The 15,797-nt window shown below is 40.2% G+C and overlaps 1 protein-coding gene across 11 annotated transcripts in view; it reads left to right on the top strand.

Moving 5' to 3' along the window:
• LOC121952124 (RNA-binding protein Musashi homolog 2) overlaps nucleotides 1-15,797 on the top strand; it is a 338,550-nt gene that overhangs the window by 286,725 nt on the left and 36,028 nt on the right. For 7 of the 11 annotated variants that reach the window (XM_088088718.1, XM_088088719.1, XM_042498624.2 and 4 more), the window contains one exon: nucleotides 14,054-14,173. In XM_088088718.1, coding sequence (XP_087944844.1) covers nucleotides 14,054-14,173 — 120 coding nt within the window. The remainder of the gene's footprint in view (nucleotides 1-14,053; nucleotides 14,174-15,797) is intronic. The other 4 variants (XM_088088717.1, XM_088088720.1, XM_042498626.2 and 1 more) reach the window with 1 other exon arrangement.

Raw genomic sequence — 15,797 nt, 5'->3', positions numbered from 1 at the left:
CTTAACTCACCCTAGGACAGCAGACGCATCCTCCCATACTGAAGAAGGCAAACAGTCTGCCACGGAGACCCACTGTCTAGGTTCCCGCGGTGGGGAAGATGAGCTGCTGTAAGAGGCAGAGTGGCAACGCTAAAGCTCATTATGTCTCATTATGACCGCCGAGCTGCTGGTCTAGAAATGAAACTTGAGCTGCCCTCCCTCCCTCATACGTGGCTGCCACCTTCGGACACTGCTGGAGACCAGCAGGAGGACGGAAAAAGGAGCACAGACACGGAAGTGGGCAGAGGGGAGCAATATGTGTGTCTGCAAGACCATGCTCAGTGTCTACTGCCTGTTGTTTTGATCCCACCCACTGTTCGAGAGCTCCAGGCCCGTACTTGCTAGGTGTCTACCCAGCTGCCCCCTCCTTTCCCTCTATCCTACCATTCCTCCCTCCTGCTGACTGTGCTAATAGCCCTCCAGTTGCTCTCATCCACTCTTCCCCTGGTGCATGGACATATAAACATGCACACATATGCTATATTCATAATTATAGCATACAGCATACTTCTTCTCCATGTTGAGACATTGTTTACAGCTCCAGTAATCAAAAGGAAGCCAGTGTTGCTGTGCTATTTTTGGGTCATGCCACATGTTACCCTACTTGCCCCTGCTATCTGGAGCAAGTGGTAGATTGTGTAACTGCAGTGCAAAGAGCCAGCTAAAATATACTGGAGTCTGCAAGCTATAAAATCATATTCATGAAACAGTGTCTGCAAAGCTGCTTCATATTATTACTAACATTAATACACTGTTTCATTTTCACTCTGCATTAGTGATTCTTGCAAAAGCAAGTTGGCCCCGATCATTGCAAATCCACAAACACATATTTAACTTGAATGGTGAAATGACACTTAACTCGCTCACTTTGAGAAAACCTGAAATTACCCCCCTTTGTCACTCATCTGTCCCCTCCACCACCACCCTCAGATGTGGGAGATGGGCATTAAAATGCATAAAAAATTAAGGCTGTTTACTTGGACACTAATGAGAGGAGGCTTAAGTAGTCGAGTTTAATTAGTATGATTGGCTCCATGGGGACCACACAGGCAGGGCCATAACAACTGATTCACTCAGAGCTCACAGGACCTTTTCATAGTCTCTGAGTGTCAGGAGTGATGTCAGAGGAGATTGGACTGCAGAGACATGTTGCCTTCACAGATCCCAGGTTGGAAAGGAGCACTGCAGTTAAATGCACTGAAGCAGACCATTACATAAGCACCACTGCAAGGTCAGACAGCTGTGTCCTCCCTGTCTGTCTCTCTCTATTTAAGTCATGAACTGCCTTGAATATTAGGGTTGTGAACCAAGACCCTGCTCCATCCGCAAACCAGTGTCTCTGTTTTCCAAGAACGGGTGGATTTAAATGTTTATGCCTTATCTATTCTGGCAGATTCCCCTTCTTTTTTGAGTTTTTTTTCGCCTTATTGTTTCGTTCCTCATTCCTCTTTCTTTAACTACCGTGTGTGTGCGAGTATCTGAGAGGTACATTGAGGCTTGTGTGGAAGCCGAATGTGTTTAGATCAGTTCTGCAGCATAGGAGCCGTTTCCTTTTTACTGAAGTGCATGGGAAGGAGTACAAAGAAGAGGTCGAAAGTGCGGCTGCACTTCAATAAAGAGCCTAGTTTGTCCTCTTTGATGCTATGCTGCCATGCACTTCAGCTACAAAGAAGCAGCGCTCTTGTCACTGAGAATTGAAGTAAAAGACACTGAGCTCTTCCTGAGCTCTCTCCACCACATCACAACATCACAGTCACTCACACCGGCGTACAGCTGTGTGATGTGTGTGCAGAGTTTGCACTTTCGGAGGTTGTTTCTGAGTTCAGGCTATTGTGAGCAACATTGTAAGGAAAGTATTTTTATTCATTCTGATTTACATTTGATTCATTTAGAGAGCCATCCATATAGCCTGTATACATCATGTTATATAGAAGCTGGAAAGGCAATCTGCAATTCATTATGCTAGTTTTGACAGACAACACAGTGAGTGTAGAGACCGCTCTTCAGCTGAAGAGCTCTGGGTCGAGCCCCCTCTACAGCAAGAATCCACCCTCCTGAAGTGTCCTTGAGCAAATCACTCAGTCTCTGCTAGCTCCAGTGGGGCTGGTCTGTATCACGTCACCTCTGACCTTCCTCTGGAGAAAGCACATTCTCATACCGAGTCGTCACATATTGCTGCCTTGCAGGGGAGTTCTACATCTATGTATTATGTTCTAGGTATCCTTCTGCATCTGCTCTTTATGTCCGTAATGCTACTACGTTATATCAACACAAGCACATGGTGGGATTAAGCTGTGTGTGGTTATGTTTTGGCTACAACAGCACACAGGTTCATCAAATGCACATGCTGGGCACGGATGGTTAGGATTAGGGGAAGAAGGCACACAAGGTGTAGGAAAAGAAAAAACATAAAAATCACCACATTCAGATGGGATGTAAATTCCTATAGGAGCCCTCATGCTCCCTATAATACTTTATGTCAGTAGCAACAGTGTTCAAATCTTACGCTGTCCTGTGGGGTTTTTTTGGTTTTTGTGTTGCGATCTTACGCCGAAAGCAATGTCAAAGCTGTAGTATTTTGTGAGTCCAGAATGAGATTGGGCTGGAAATCTACAGGAATCACATTATATGTTAACCATCTGCGCTATGGCAGTTTTAAAAGCTTGCATATTTGTGTGGCATGGGAATTCAGAATACACTTTTATGATTGTAGTTCACAATGTAATGGAGTTCTATTTGTCAAATTAATTTTAGCTTTTGATAAGGGATATACCAAATATACTCTAACTTTCAGGGTATGCTTCAGGTACTTATGTGGACACATCCTGCAAGGTCAGTGATGCCTGGCCGAATACCTGTAGAGTTACATCTATTTATGTGCTGAACCATGCCCCCTTAAAGCTCATTGATCAGTATTTTCAAAACACAATAAGATATCAACCAGCTTTTGATAACCTCTGAAAAAGCTTGGTCTATACTCTAAGTATTATTCCACAAGGGATGTTTAAGATGACCATATTGCAAATATAAATATTAGAATATAAAATGCAAATATATATTGTCATTGAATTTTTTTAAGTCCCCAGCACGAGACTCACTTCAGTGTTTCGTTTCTCTCACTGTCTCCCATGGCTCTCTCCCTCCCACTGACACACACAAACAAAGACTCACAAACATGATACATCACACACACTCATCCACCCATACAGACCACTTTCTCTTTAGAGACAGAGCAAGCAGGTGAGTTGAGTGTTTTGGTATCTGCAGGGCTCCAGATTGCTAATATTTAGTCACATTTTGCGACCAAGGAGTGCCACTGTGACTTGTAAATACTGTTAATTTATCAACTGGTGAGCTGTTAGCTTGTTTCCAGCTGACAGTGAATCAATCCTTGTGTCATCCCGCCATGGTAACAGTTTAAATTTCTGCTACCTCCTAATATCAAGAAGCTTCAAGTTCACAAAAAGACAAGTTGAATGCTTCAAAATAAAGTGTAACCTGTGGTTATACTTTAATTTATTTAACTGTAACAATACTTAATTAAAAACTTTATAATAACAGTTCTAGTATAACAGTATTTATCTTCATAATAAAACAGTACCTACTTTATTTAACATTATTGTAACTATAGTTCATTTAAAAAAATGTATTTTAGTAGTCTAGAGTTTGGAGGTGATTTAAAGATATTGAGATCTATATCATGTCATATCACCTAGGCCATAGTTCATGATTATGTCTTGCAAATGGACAGAGTTCTCCTGCAGCATGGCGGATTTTTGTTCAGCTTGCTTCTCAGTTTAAATTTTACCAAATAAATCTCCTTCCCGGCCTTATCATGTTGTTCAAAGGTATAAGATACGTGTGCAATTACTACCATAAAGCCTGGCTTTGCTGAGCTCCGGGCTCACTCCACTTCTGTAATTGACTTTTTCTCTCCCCAGTCAGAAGCCACAAAGTCTTAATGGCAAAGGATCAGTGTGCCAAATAGTTTCATTACATACAGAAACCATTACCTTTGGCACAAAAGAGCCACAGCTTAGGCAAAGGGGCACACACACAGTAGCAAAGTCATACACACCAACCAACACATATACACATACAGTGGTGAAGTCGTGTGTGATCATATCAGTCAGCAACAGAAAATTGACTGTTCTTATCATACTGAAGAGGTTTGGGTTCTCGGTGTGTAGAGTCAATACATTGGCCCTGTATGTATACAGCTGAGGTATCAAATGGCAAACCATAGTGTGGCTCATATTATGAAGACATATGTGTCATGTGGTCAGCTGTTGTGGAGAGAGAATGTAGTTCAGTAGTTGATGTGAGCAGCTGTCGTGCTAACCACTATGTCAACCCGTTTCTCAGCAACAGTGTCTGATAGTACTGGGATGTCATATTGAAGTAGCTTTATCTGTGGTGGCCTCTAGTTTACAGTAGCTCTTTTCAAAGTTGCTGTATTTGTACTCCATCTGCCAGTGGGCCATCACAGTAAGAGTATGAATAATATGTTGATAGTAACACTAATGAAGAAATGAAAATATACTGCTGCCAACAGCCCACTATCATCTCCAGTTAGAAAATGGAAGTTAGGCTGGGGCAAATCACTAAATCTGCCCCTGAAAACAATGAGAGCAGAAGAGAGCAGCTGGATGAGAGACGGAATGGTGCGTTGTTCTATTTATAAAGAATTCCATTTGAAGTCTGACTAAAACTTAGACTAAAACAAAGTCCTCTGTAGATATCTGAAGAAGTCTCTTTCCACCGCTAAACATTTAACTGTTCAGAAAAACTCGGCTGTTTGTCCTCTCTCTCTGCATCGCGATGTCAGTCTGCTGTGATCTGTCGGTCAGCTGTGTGATCAGCTCGGTGTGTTATTTGTTGTTATAAGGCCTGCTTGTTTTTGTCAGTGATAAGAAATGGAAAAATAAATCTCTTGGCTCATTTACTTGGGTTCAAACAGGAACGTGTGGATCACAAATGTCCCTCTTTAGTATATTGGGGCGGACATGACCCCTGGTACCCCATGGAGATTACGTGCATGGTAGAGGGGCTATAAATCGGGAGAAATACGGGACAAATGTGACACCAAGAGGACACCCAGAGAGGGCAGTGAAAAACGGGAGTCTCCTGGGAAAATCAGGAGGGTTGGCAAGTATGCTTCTACCTCCTAAGGGAAAAAAATACAGTGTAGTTCACCATCTTATGCAAACTTTGCTAACATTTAGGCCTGGCAGGGAGTCTTGTTGGCCTGGTGCACCAGTAGGGCGGTAACATTTTAGAGGAAACACGTGTGCTGTCACTGCATAGATACAGACGTCTGCGTGACGATGCATCTTAGAAACTATTCATTTCAACAACATTAGTTCACAGAGCAACTTTATGTTAGCGCTTGAGCTGCCATTTTACAGTTTAATTTTATTTTACATCTGTGCTTAATTTTTCCACCACCTTTACCCTAGCCGTTCTGTTTCAAACATATTGCTTGGCATCCCGTTCACCGTGTGACCTTTGTGGCGTGTGCGCTGACTGCAAACAAAAAAAGAAACCAGACATACACATGGCAAGATTAATTTGAATGATTGACAAGCAACCCCAGCTCTGTTAATCAAGTTATGCTTACTCTGATTAGGACCTTAATGCGAGTAAGATAACCTGGTTAAGGTGTTTACATGAGAGTTGCAATAATATGCGTATTGCATTAGTCTGGTTATAATTGAATTATTGGTGTGCATGTAAATGCTTGGTCGGTCTCTCTCTCTCTCTGTCTCACTCTGGCTCATTCCCAGACAGCAGTCTCTGTATTTCATGTGTGGGGGGAAATCTCTGTGTGTACTGTAGGTCTCCATTGATCAGAGGAGAGGTGAGACATGAGCATGTGTGCAGCAGTTCATATGAAAGCCACCTGGCTCTCTCCTGCTCTGTGATTTATGCCTTTGATAACAACAACCCAGAGATGCTTTCAACAACAACAAAGTAGCGCTGAAGGATGACAACAATGGGACACTTGTCAGTCTGGAGATGAAAAGATGTCTTGCTAGGTGCCTGTCTCTTTTGCAACTTTGAAATATATATATATATATTTCTTTTGTTTTGTTTATTTGTCTCTATGTGTTTCTCCACATCTTATCAAAGGTTATTGATGAAGCAAAATGTGAAGTGGAGTCAGTTTTCCATCTCCGACAGAATGCCTCCCTCCTCCTGCGAGAGGGCGGCAGTGTGCTTCGCTGCCTCTGCTATGACTTAACAACAGACTTATTTCCGCTGGCTTGTCCTTCTTACTGTCATACAGTGACAGCAAAAACATGCATCTCCTGTAGGATTTCTTGTATTTTTCTCACATTGTCTACAATGAATTTGCAGTGAATAGCAACACCTATATGAGAGATTTGTTGACAGTATTGTGGTGCAAATGCAAATTTGAAAAATTTTTTCATAATGAATACTTAGCTTTTAATTTTAGCCAAACAGACAATTCTCTTTCCGGTTTACATGTATCCATTAACAGTGAGATTAGCCCTGTTTGATGGGAAAGGGATCAATTCAATTATCAAGACACTGGCAGTTTAATTTTAAATTAAATATTTTAAAAGAAAATAACAAAATTCATCTACAGAGCTACTGCTCCTAATGTAACTTCAAAATTATGAGCATTTTTACTTATTTTCATTGTGACAACTGATTTAGATACTTTGCCAATTCTACAGAAGGCTTTATATGCTAGAATATGATGCATTACAACAAGTAGTGTAATTCCACCATGCCAGGTTTTTGTCATAATGCCAGTATGCTTTTAGATGAAAAGAAAACTCAAAAAATGAATTAATATTCAAGATATTGCACGCTTAGTAGATTTTTTTTTATCGATAATCACAGCAAAGGGTATGTCAATGATGACCAGCAACACTGATTTTTATACATAATTATTTTTTGTGCAGCGTCAAATACTCACACTCATACCGCTCTGCACACAAAATGCACATTACAAAATCAGGCCATGAAAAAAAAATTATACATTAATACGATTTTCTACTTTCAATAAGTTTTAAAATATATTTAGAAATAGATTTTTTTTGTTGGTTAAAAAAAAAGACATCATCAGGTGGATAATAGTAGTCATTACAAATTCCAAGGCAAAAGCCCAGAATGACACAGAGAAATAATACAGTGCATGTTTTTATGCCTTGATGGCTGTGGGTTTAAAAATGTCAGTCTGAATGGGTTTCAATGGTGCATTTTTTTAACTTAACAGTATGAATGAACTTTTTTTTTACACAGTGTATTTAAGACTTATTGTAGGATCTGAGCAGGAAAATCCAAGATTAAACAAAAATACACAACTTTGGTTGCGGCACATGCATGAACACAGCCAAAATTATCAAAAAAGTGGATGAAAAGCAAGTAAAAAGCACCAAACAGTCCCTAAGGGTTAACATTGCAGGTATGGAATGTAGATTACTTTTAGAACATTTGTTTATTTTCATGAAACATATTTTCCTATGTAAAGTGACTCCTAAATTGATCTAGAATTGATTTAACGGTGTGGAAGAATAGCACTTTATTGAAGCTGAGGCTGTCATGTTTTAGAGTATGATATGATTTCATCTCTTGAAATAGTTTTCGTGCACAAAACCCCTTAAAGAATTCTATGAGAATGTATGAGACACCTGGGTTTTGGCCTTATTTCTCCCCCAATCTCTCATTCTCTCTGTCCTTTCTCCTCTCTGTCTTCTTCTTCTGCTGATGTAGCTGCTGTCCTTCTCTATTCATCTGTCTCACTCATCTCTGCTCTTTACTGTTCATCTGTCTCACTCTTTCTCTCTGCCCCCACAACTGACTAGCTTCAGGATGAAAGGCTTGTATACAAAGCTACTGTGTTCACCAGCATAACATGAAAACTGTTAGCCAGCGAGCTAATCCCAGTAAACTGCACCCCAGTGCTAGATTAAAATAAGCATGTCTGCGAATGTCCTTCTTATTTGCTATCTTTTTTGACAGTTTGGTACACGTTCACACTTTGTGAGTCTTTCTCTAAGTCTTAGTGTTGTGCTACATAAAGCTCTATTAGTTGCAGAGAGATATTAAATGCGGGCGTCGGCTACTTCATCCATAGGGCCGTCCGTGGAGTATCAGCTGTCCCTGGGCTCCTCCTGTGCATTAGAGAGCTGACAGTTCTTCTTATAGCAGAAATGAGTGGAGTGCTTTGTGACTGATGGAGCTCCTTTGTCAATGACGGGGGAGCTGCTGCTGGCAGTTTTGGGCCAAAGAACAGTACAGATTACATTAACATCAGTCAAGCTGTTGTCAGACTGCTAGGACATAAATAGGACCTTATTGATGCATAATGCAACAACTTTTCATAGTGACGTTTTCTGAGTAATGGGATCAGAAAGTGGCCAGAAAGGCAGTATGCCAAAAATATATGGGGAGAAATGTATCAGGAAATAGTGCATCAGGAGAAAAATCAAATCTAATGTTTAGAATTTTATTATTAGCACAAGTGATTGACTTTTGGTCATTTTGCTGTTAAAAGCAACCACAGAGCAGCGTGAAAACATGTTGACATTCAGTGGAATACATCATCAGCGGTCATGATGTGGCCTAGAATTAATTTGACCAATTGCATCACCTCCTTTTCTCTCCTTTAAAAGCAGTACGATATTCAGCAAAGTGCTTTGACAGTTTTATAATAGAGAAAACAAAGCTTTTGACCTGGCCTGCGCAGCCAGTCGGTGCAAACAAAAATCCCAGGGAACCTTGACACAAAAATTGCACTGTGCTGTTTGATCACTGTGACACTGCCCCTACTGTGTCTCTCCTCCTACTTCAGTACAGTCAAGTTCACAGAGACTCACAAAATACAGGTGCAGGTAGAAAAGAGCCGGTGTGCACCCAAGAAAAATGCTACTTTACAGGCATAAAAGGCTAGTATGTGCTATGCACTGTCATGGAAATGGAGCCTTATGTGCTCCGAATTCACATTGTGCTCCTTGAGTACACAACTGACAATACTACAAATTGGACATGCCATTCTGTTTGGCAAGTTACTATAACTGAAAGTTTATTTAAGGTAAGCAAGGATATGGAGACATACAATATTTCTCAGTGTAAGTCAGTACTTGCTAACAGTGGAGTTGGATGAATAAAAAAGTTAAAAGCTGTAGAACACAAATTCAGTTAAAGCTTTTTTGTCGGGAGAACTAGATGTGGGAGTAAGGATTGTATGTGTGTAAGTCACAAGCAAGTCTCAACTTACTGTAGTGAGAATCAAGCAAGTCGAGTTTTTCTAAAATTCTGATGATTTACCCAAGTTTCTGTGCCTCTGCACTTACCTTAGCCATGGCAGGAGACATTATACACTATATCGCAAAAACACCTTTAGGGAATTTTTTCATATTTGGCACAAACGTCTTGTTGGACTCAATGATGAACTGATTAGATTTTGGTAGTCAAAGGTCAAGGTCAAAATGACCTTGTCTGTCTCAATCTTGTGAATGTTATATCTCAAGAACACCTTGAGGGAATTTTCTCAAATTTGGCACAAACGTCCACTCACTAATGAATGAACTGATAGGAATTTGGTGCTTATAGGTTACTGTGACCTTGCCTCTGTCTCATTCTAACACTATCTAAAAAAAATGCAAGCATTTATTTAAAAAGTGAAGCCCTTTTGAGTCCTCTGTCTCAAGTCGACGTCAAGTCTCAGGTCATGAATACCAAGTCAATTCGTGTCTTTTATCAATGTCAGTCAAACAAGTCTCAAGTCTTCAGATTTGCAATTCAAGCTTGACTCAAGTCGATATATGTGATTTAAGTCCCCCAGCTCTGGTGAGAAACACTTCAGACTGGAAAAATTCTGTCAAAATTCGCAGCTGTTGTTGTGAATATATGAAATTCTAATGCTTGTGTTAAGAAAACGTATTTCTTTTGTTGCTTGGAGAGAGTGTGATATTTCTATGAGATACACGACAGCCCTCATCTTTCTTTAGGTCTAATCTTTCTTCCTCTCTGTGTGCACTCCTGAAGAAGGCTGAATTTCTTTGCCACAGGCTTTGAGGAGAGAAAGCTGAGGACAGTTCCCCGGAGTCCGGACACCAAGGCCCCCGGGCCTCCACAGCTCATAAACAGATGTGTCCTTGTCCCCAGCCAAGCGCAGCCACTCAAGTGGCAAAGCAGGGGCCCAATAATTGTGAAGAATTGAAAGCTAAATATTGGCTTTATCTCCTCAGTAATAAAAGGGCCATGAAATTGATTTAATGCTGCAGCGCTTCTCTTGGGTGGCTTCTTACAGCGTGAGCACAAAACAATGAGCAGCAGCCATCTATTAATTAACCCACCTAATCCTGCAAAGTTAATCTCTCACCACAACTTTGCCCGCAACTAACTTCCAAGCCAGTGGGTCTATTGGGGGTGTCATGACAATGGCAGCGAGGGGAAGATAGATTCAGCACTTAGGAAAGGAGAGAGAGGGAAGGAAAAAGAGGTGGGAAGTGCGGCATGAAACAGTGTTCCGCGCGGCAACCATGGGGACACTGTAAGTGGAAATGCAGGGGTGCATGGCCATCATTAGCATAGTATCAGAGTTGATTTGTGTTTTCGTGAAAAGAGGTGGAGAATATCATTTGAGCCGTAGGAATCAGGTCCCGGTGTGGTGCGGCAGCAGTGGCATAAATGCGGCTGATTTTAGTTGCATTTGTCGTCACTTTTTTTTGTGTGTTCTTTTTTTTCCCTGTCACCATGCTGCCCCGGTCCCTTATTCTCTCCTGAGCTGTTAGATAGTTGGGGGGGAAAAGTGCCATTTCTTTCTCTTCTTCACCTGCCTGCCAGTCGCAACATGATGGCACCTCACACCCAACACACACATTCGTGGTCATATTGTGTCGACAGAGTTGTGAATTACCTCCTTCTCAGCCGGCTGATGAAAAGCTATGTGTTTTTCTCTTTCGGCTGTGGCTCATCTGACCCTGCCCTGTCACCCCACTCCCCCACCCCCCTCCTCCCTCCCTCTCATCAGTCCTTTGTGTGAGCCCCTTCGTGGAATAGCAGTACAAGGCTGACTCGGAAAATAGGTCACCCGCTGGTGCTCCTCTCACCTCCACAGCATTCAAAAAAAATAATCCTCCTTGGTGTCCTGTGCCATTTTGTAATGTCTGAACCACAGTCTCCACAATATGGCCAAAACATACAAAACAACACACACGTTCGGCTGAAAGAGAAATCAAGAACGACTCCAATTGAGGGAATTTGGAGATCATATTTTTGCTAGTGAGGAAAGCATTTCCTGTGGAGATAATTTTAGGAGGCTGATTAGGCATAGACGGTGTTGAGCCCAGAGTGAGGAATCTCATCACCACTGCTAATGACATGCCATTCCTGTGCTGCGAGAGGAGCCCGGGCCCTGGGCATGGACTAGCCTCTGTCAGCCACCTCTAGCTACTGTGTTCATTAAGGCCAACAATGTAATTACAATTCATAGATACTGCGTCGACTTAATTACAGACTGATTATTAGGCTGATATTTGTTGGAATAATCAGAGCCTAAAGAAGTGGATTTATATTTGCATGGTATTAAGGCCTTTCAGTTATTAGTGTATCATAAACTGACAATTTGGACAGATTTATGCTTTTAAAGCTTCGCAAAACTCAGCGTTGGAGTTCTCTAAATATTTGCATAAGAAGAAACAAGCACACGAGACTTGTTCAGTCTTCACATAAGCTCACAGATTGAAGTCTCCACTGAATCACAAATCATCCAACAGATGTCTCCATCTGATTGAGGAGAATATTTTTTTTCTAGTGTACTGTACATATTCTACCTGAATAGCCCAACAGTGGAAAAAAAGGTGGAATACTTTGCCCCTTGCATTACAGTGAATGATTCTGATTCCACAGAAACTCCCAGTAATTGGGAGCACTCCCGGACAAAATGCAGGGACGGTCCCCAGAGGTAGAGCTATTATGCCCATGTCTATGCAGCTCAGGAGTGGCTGTAATCTTTCATCCAAAGCATGTGACATAAACACCCCCCAGAGCCAAATGCTCTCACTAATATAATCAGGGACTTGGTGAATTCGGAAAGTCAGTTTACAAAGGGTTTTATGGATGAATAAGAATTTCCAGTCAGATAGAAATTGTCTATAAAAAGAAAATTTGTGGGATATTAATTTAAATCCTAGTAAACATTTCAACAGAATCTCTTGAATGTTTTCTAAGTTAATAAAGATTTAGAGGTCCAGAGTTTAAGGTTTAAGGGACTTTAGTGACAGCTAGTGGTGAGGATTGCAGATTGCAACCAGCTTCTCCCAGTTAGAATTCCTTCAGTGATGACTGTTGTGGATGGTTTTAGCCTGAATTATCCTCAGAGGTCTCCTTCTCTTCAAAACAAACAGACTGGGTGATTTAAGTGTTGAAAACACATTACAAATCAGCATTGCAATGTTGTTTGGCATGCCACAGACAGGCTGCTAGCTCAAAACCTGTTAATCTGTGCTCACCTTTCTTCTCTGATAATTTAAGATTCAGGCATTCTGTAAATTTTTACTGGGAGCCGAATTATCCCTGGAGGTCTCCTCCTCTCCAAAACAAACAGACTCTGTCATATAAACTGGTAAAAAAACCCAAATATATCAGTTTCACATTACAAATGAGTGTTTTTCCTTTTCTGTTTGGCATGTCACAGACAGGCTTCTGACACGCTTGCTAATCCGTGCTCACATTTTTTCTCAGATAACTTAAGATCCAGATGTTTTTTTACCAGGATTACCCACAGAGGTCTCTTCCTCTCCAAAACACATGGACTCAGTTATTTAGACCAGCAAAAACTTGGAATAAAGCAGTATCACATAAAATATAAAATAAAAAATATCAGTGTTTTTGCAACACTGCTCGTCATGGAGAGGGAGAGGAAAACATGAATGGCCCTATCTAGAGCCAGTGTTTGGTTTGTCCGTTCGAGGCTACAGTAGAATTGTGATGGTGCAGCCAGTGGTGGAATGTAACAAAGAACATTTATTTATGTATTGCAATTAAGTTCCAAAATTAAGCTAATTTTACTTTACTTCAGTATTTTAATCTCAAGTAACTTTCTGCTTCTGCATGTCAAAAGGAAACAATTATTTAAAATCTTAAATTGCTATTTATTTTACAAATTAAGATTTTGCACACAAAAAAATGTGTTGCTGAAACACTTTAGTTAAGTTATAGATTGGCAGAAAATTAGTTTGCAAGTATTGTATAATCACTTAAGTAATTTTTCCTGCAGAAACGTTTCATGGTTCCAGCTTCTCAAATGTGAGAATTTTCTTTTTAGTTTCACTATATTAATTGAATAAACAGATTTTTCTGCATTGATTACTTTTAATACTCTGAGTAAATTTTCCTGATTGTACTTTTAAAATTTAACTCAACAACATTTTCAATGCAAGACTATTACTTGTAACAGAGTATTTTTACAGTGTTGTATTAGTTCTTTTACTTAAGTAAACGATCGTAATACTCTCTCTGCCACTGGGTGCATTCTCTGTGGATGAGGAACCACTTCTTGTGTCAAAATATAAGGCTCATTACAGCAATTCTTGTTTTGAGGTGATTTTACATTAAAGGAAACATGCTATTATATTATATTTCATTTCTGCCGATATATCCCTGGACCTTCAAATCATGACGTCACAAATGCTTTTGTTCTGTGCCTTTAATATAATTCGATATTTGCCCCATGACGATCATGACAAGTACGTTGAAGCTGCACTTTATTCAAATTTTCATGTGATATCCGGTGAGTTGCTCATGGCTATCTCTCTGTGTATGGATCAGTGGGTCTGCAGGGTTTTGAATATCACAGTGGGTTCAGTAAGAGTCTGCTGATAGATGTCTCCCTGACATGAGCCCCTGTCTCTGACAGCTATAGTTTTATCCCGTAGCTCAGTGCTGGTATCAACATTCTCCTGTAGCTCTGGGACGTACTCATGCATGTGCAGGAAGTGATGCGTGTGTGTATGTGTGTGTATGTTGCCTGCAGGCTTCCCAGCGACAGCGTACGGACCGGTGGCAGCAGCGGCGGTAGCAGCAGCGCGTGGCTCAGGTAGGGGGGCCCGTGGAAGAGGCGGCTACTTGGCGTACCCACAGAGCACAGGGCCAGGTAAACGCTCTGTCCATGTTCTGTGTGGCTGCTGCTCTCTCCAACTTCTCCTGCTCTGCTTCTCCCCATAGACATAGTCCCCTGAGCCCCCACGCACACACTCTGCAACAGCTCCACTTTAGATTGACAGCATTGTACACACATACTGTAGAGGTTTTATCCCAGATCTGTGTATACTCTACATGGTTTATACACATTGTAAAAACAGTTGCTTTGATCTGACTGAAAAAAAATTAGAGCGACAATTTCCAACTTTAGTGAGCTGCTTTGAAAAACAAAATAATATACAGTAACCATGACACTAAAATGTTGAAACTCAGTAATACACATTAACTGTAACACTTAAAGTTGAGTTGAGCCCACATGAAAAAGCCAGTAGCATAAGTTAAATTAACTTTGTTAACCCTTTGAAACCTGGATTGACATCGGTTTTCTTGTGCAGCATTCAGACACCTTTCACAAGCATTTAAACCTTTGAAACCTGAGCAAATCTGTCAGATGTCTTTTGAAAACATGAACAAAGGCAATGAGTAAGAAATCTGTAAAACATTTTTTATTTAATTTTATTTTTTTAGAGAAAGAAAGATACAATTATTAGAAAATATTTTTAGAGGAATAGAATAGAGGAAAATGGGGATAAAACTATTTCTAAGATTAGTAAAATGATATTTTGCACTTACACTTTTTTCAGGTTGTTTCTGCTTTGCTTTTTACTTTAATTTTCTTGCTAAGTTTCAAGGGAGGTTTTGTTACCTTTTTCTATTTTTTTTAGCTAATTTCCAGGTGATTTTTGTAACTTTTGTTCTTTTTTGTTGCTAATTTCTTGTTAATTTGCTTGTTGTTCCCTTGTTTTTGAAAGAAATGAAGCCAATTTGCTGAGGTTTCAAATTCAGAATATGCATTACATCAGACTTGATTAAACACAATAATTTATGAGAATCTCTGCTAAAAAAAAACTGAAGTTGCACTGATTATAATAATTCATTTTTACTAACTCCTTTAGTGTATTCCAAAAAACCTATGTTAAATAATTACTTAAAGATATACTATGCAGAAATTGTCAGTTACTGTTTGTTAACAGTATTGTTTGCCATAGTGAAAGCCAGATCCTCTCTTTTTGGAATGAGCTTTGTCAGCTTAGCGTTTCACTTTGCTGTATTTGTGCTTTTATTTGCCGCTGAGTCCACAATTTTCATAGCTTCCTCTTAGATGTGTGCTGTCATGGTCTGGCACCTGGTCGCTACCTTTTTATAAAGTCACAACCTCACCTGCCTGCTATTATTGGCTGGGGAGGACACTATCGGTAATGCCCTAAATAAAGGAACATAAGAGGAAAATAAGAAAACACATAGTTTTTTCTGCATATTCTGCATAGTATACCTTTACCATCAACACAGTTCTCATGCTAACAAATAAAATTCCATTGAACAAAAACATTCAGTTTATAGCCAAAAACATAAACATGTCACCCTGCAGAGTACATTTACACTTAAATATGTTAATATTTTTAACAAATAAGAGGTACAACAACTCTTGAGACCCTGTGGTGAGTTGAATATTAGTTTCCAAAACACCCTCTAAGCCATTTATTTAAAAAATAAAGCTTGTACACAACACTCGTTGT

The sequence above is a fragment of the Plectropomus leopardus genome, chromosome 15, assembly GCF_026936395.1.
Source record: "Plectropomus leopardus strain MGB_pleo_1.0 chromosome 15, ASM2693639v1, whole genome shotgun sequence".
Classification (NCBI taxonomy): domain Eukaryota; kingdom Metazoa; phylum Chordata; class Actinopteri; order Perciformes; family Serranidae; genus Plectropomus; species Plectropomus leopardus.
This window is presented reverse-complemented; position numbering and strand designations above follow the sequence as displayed.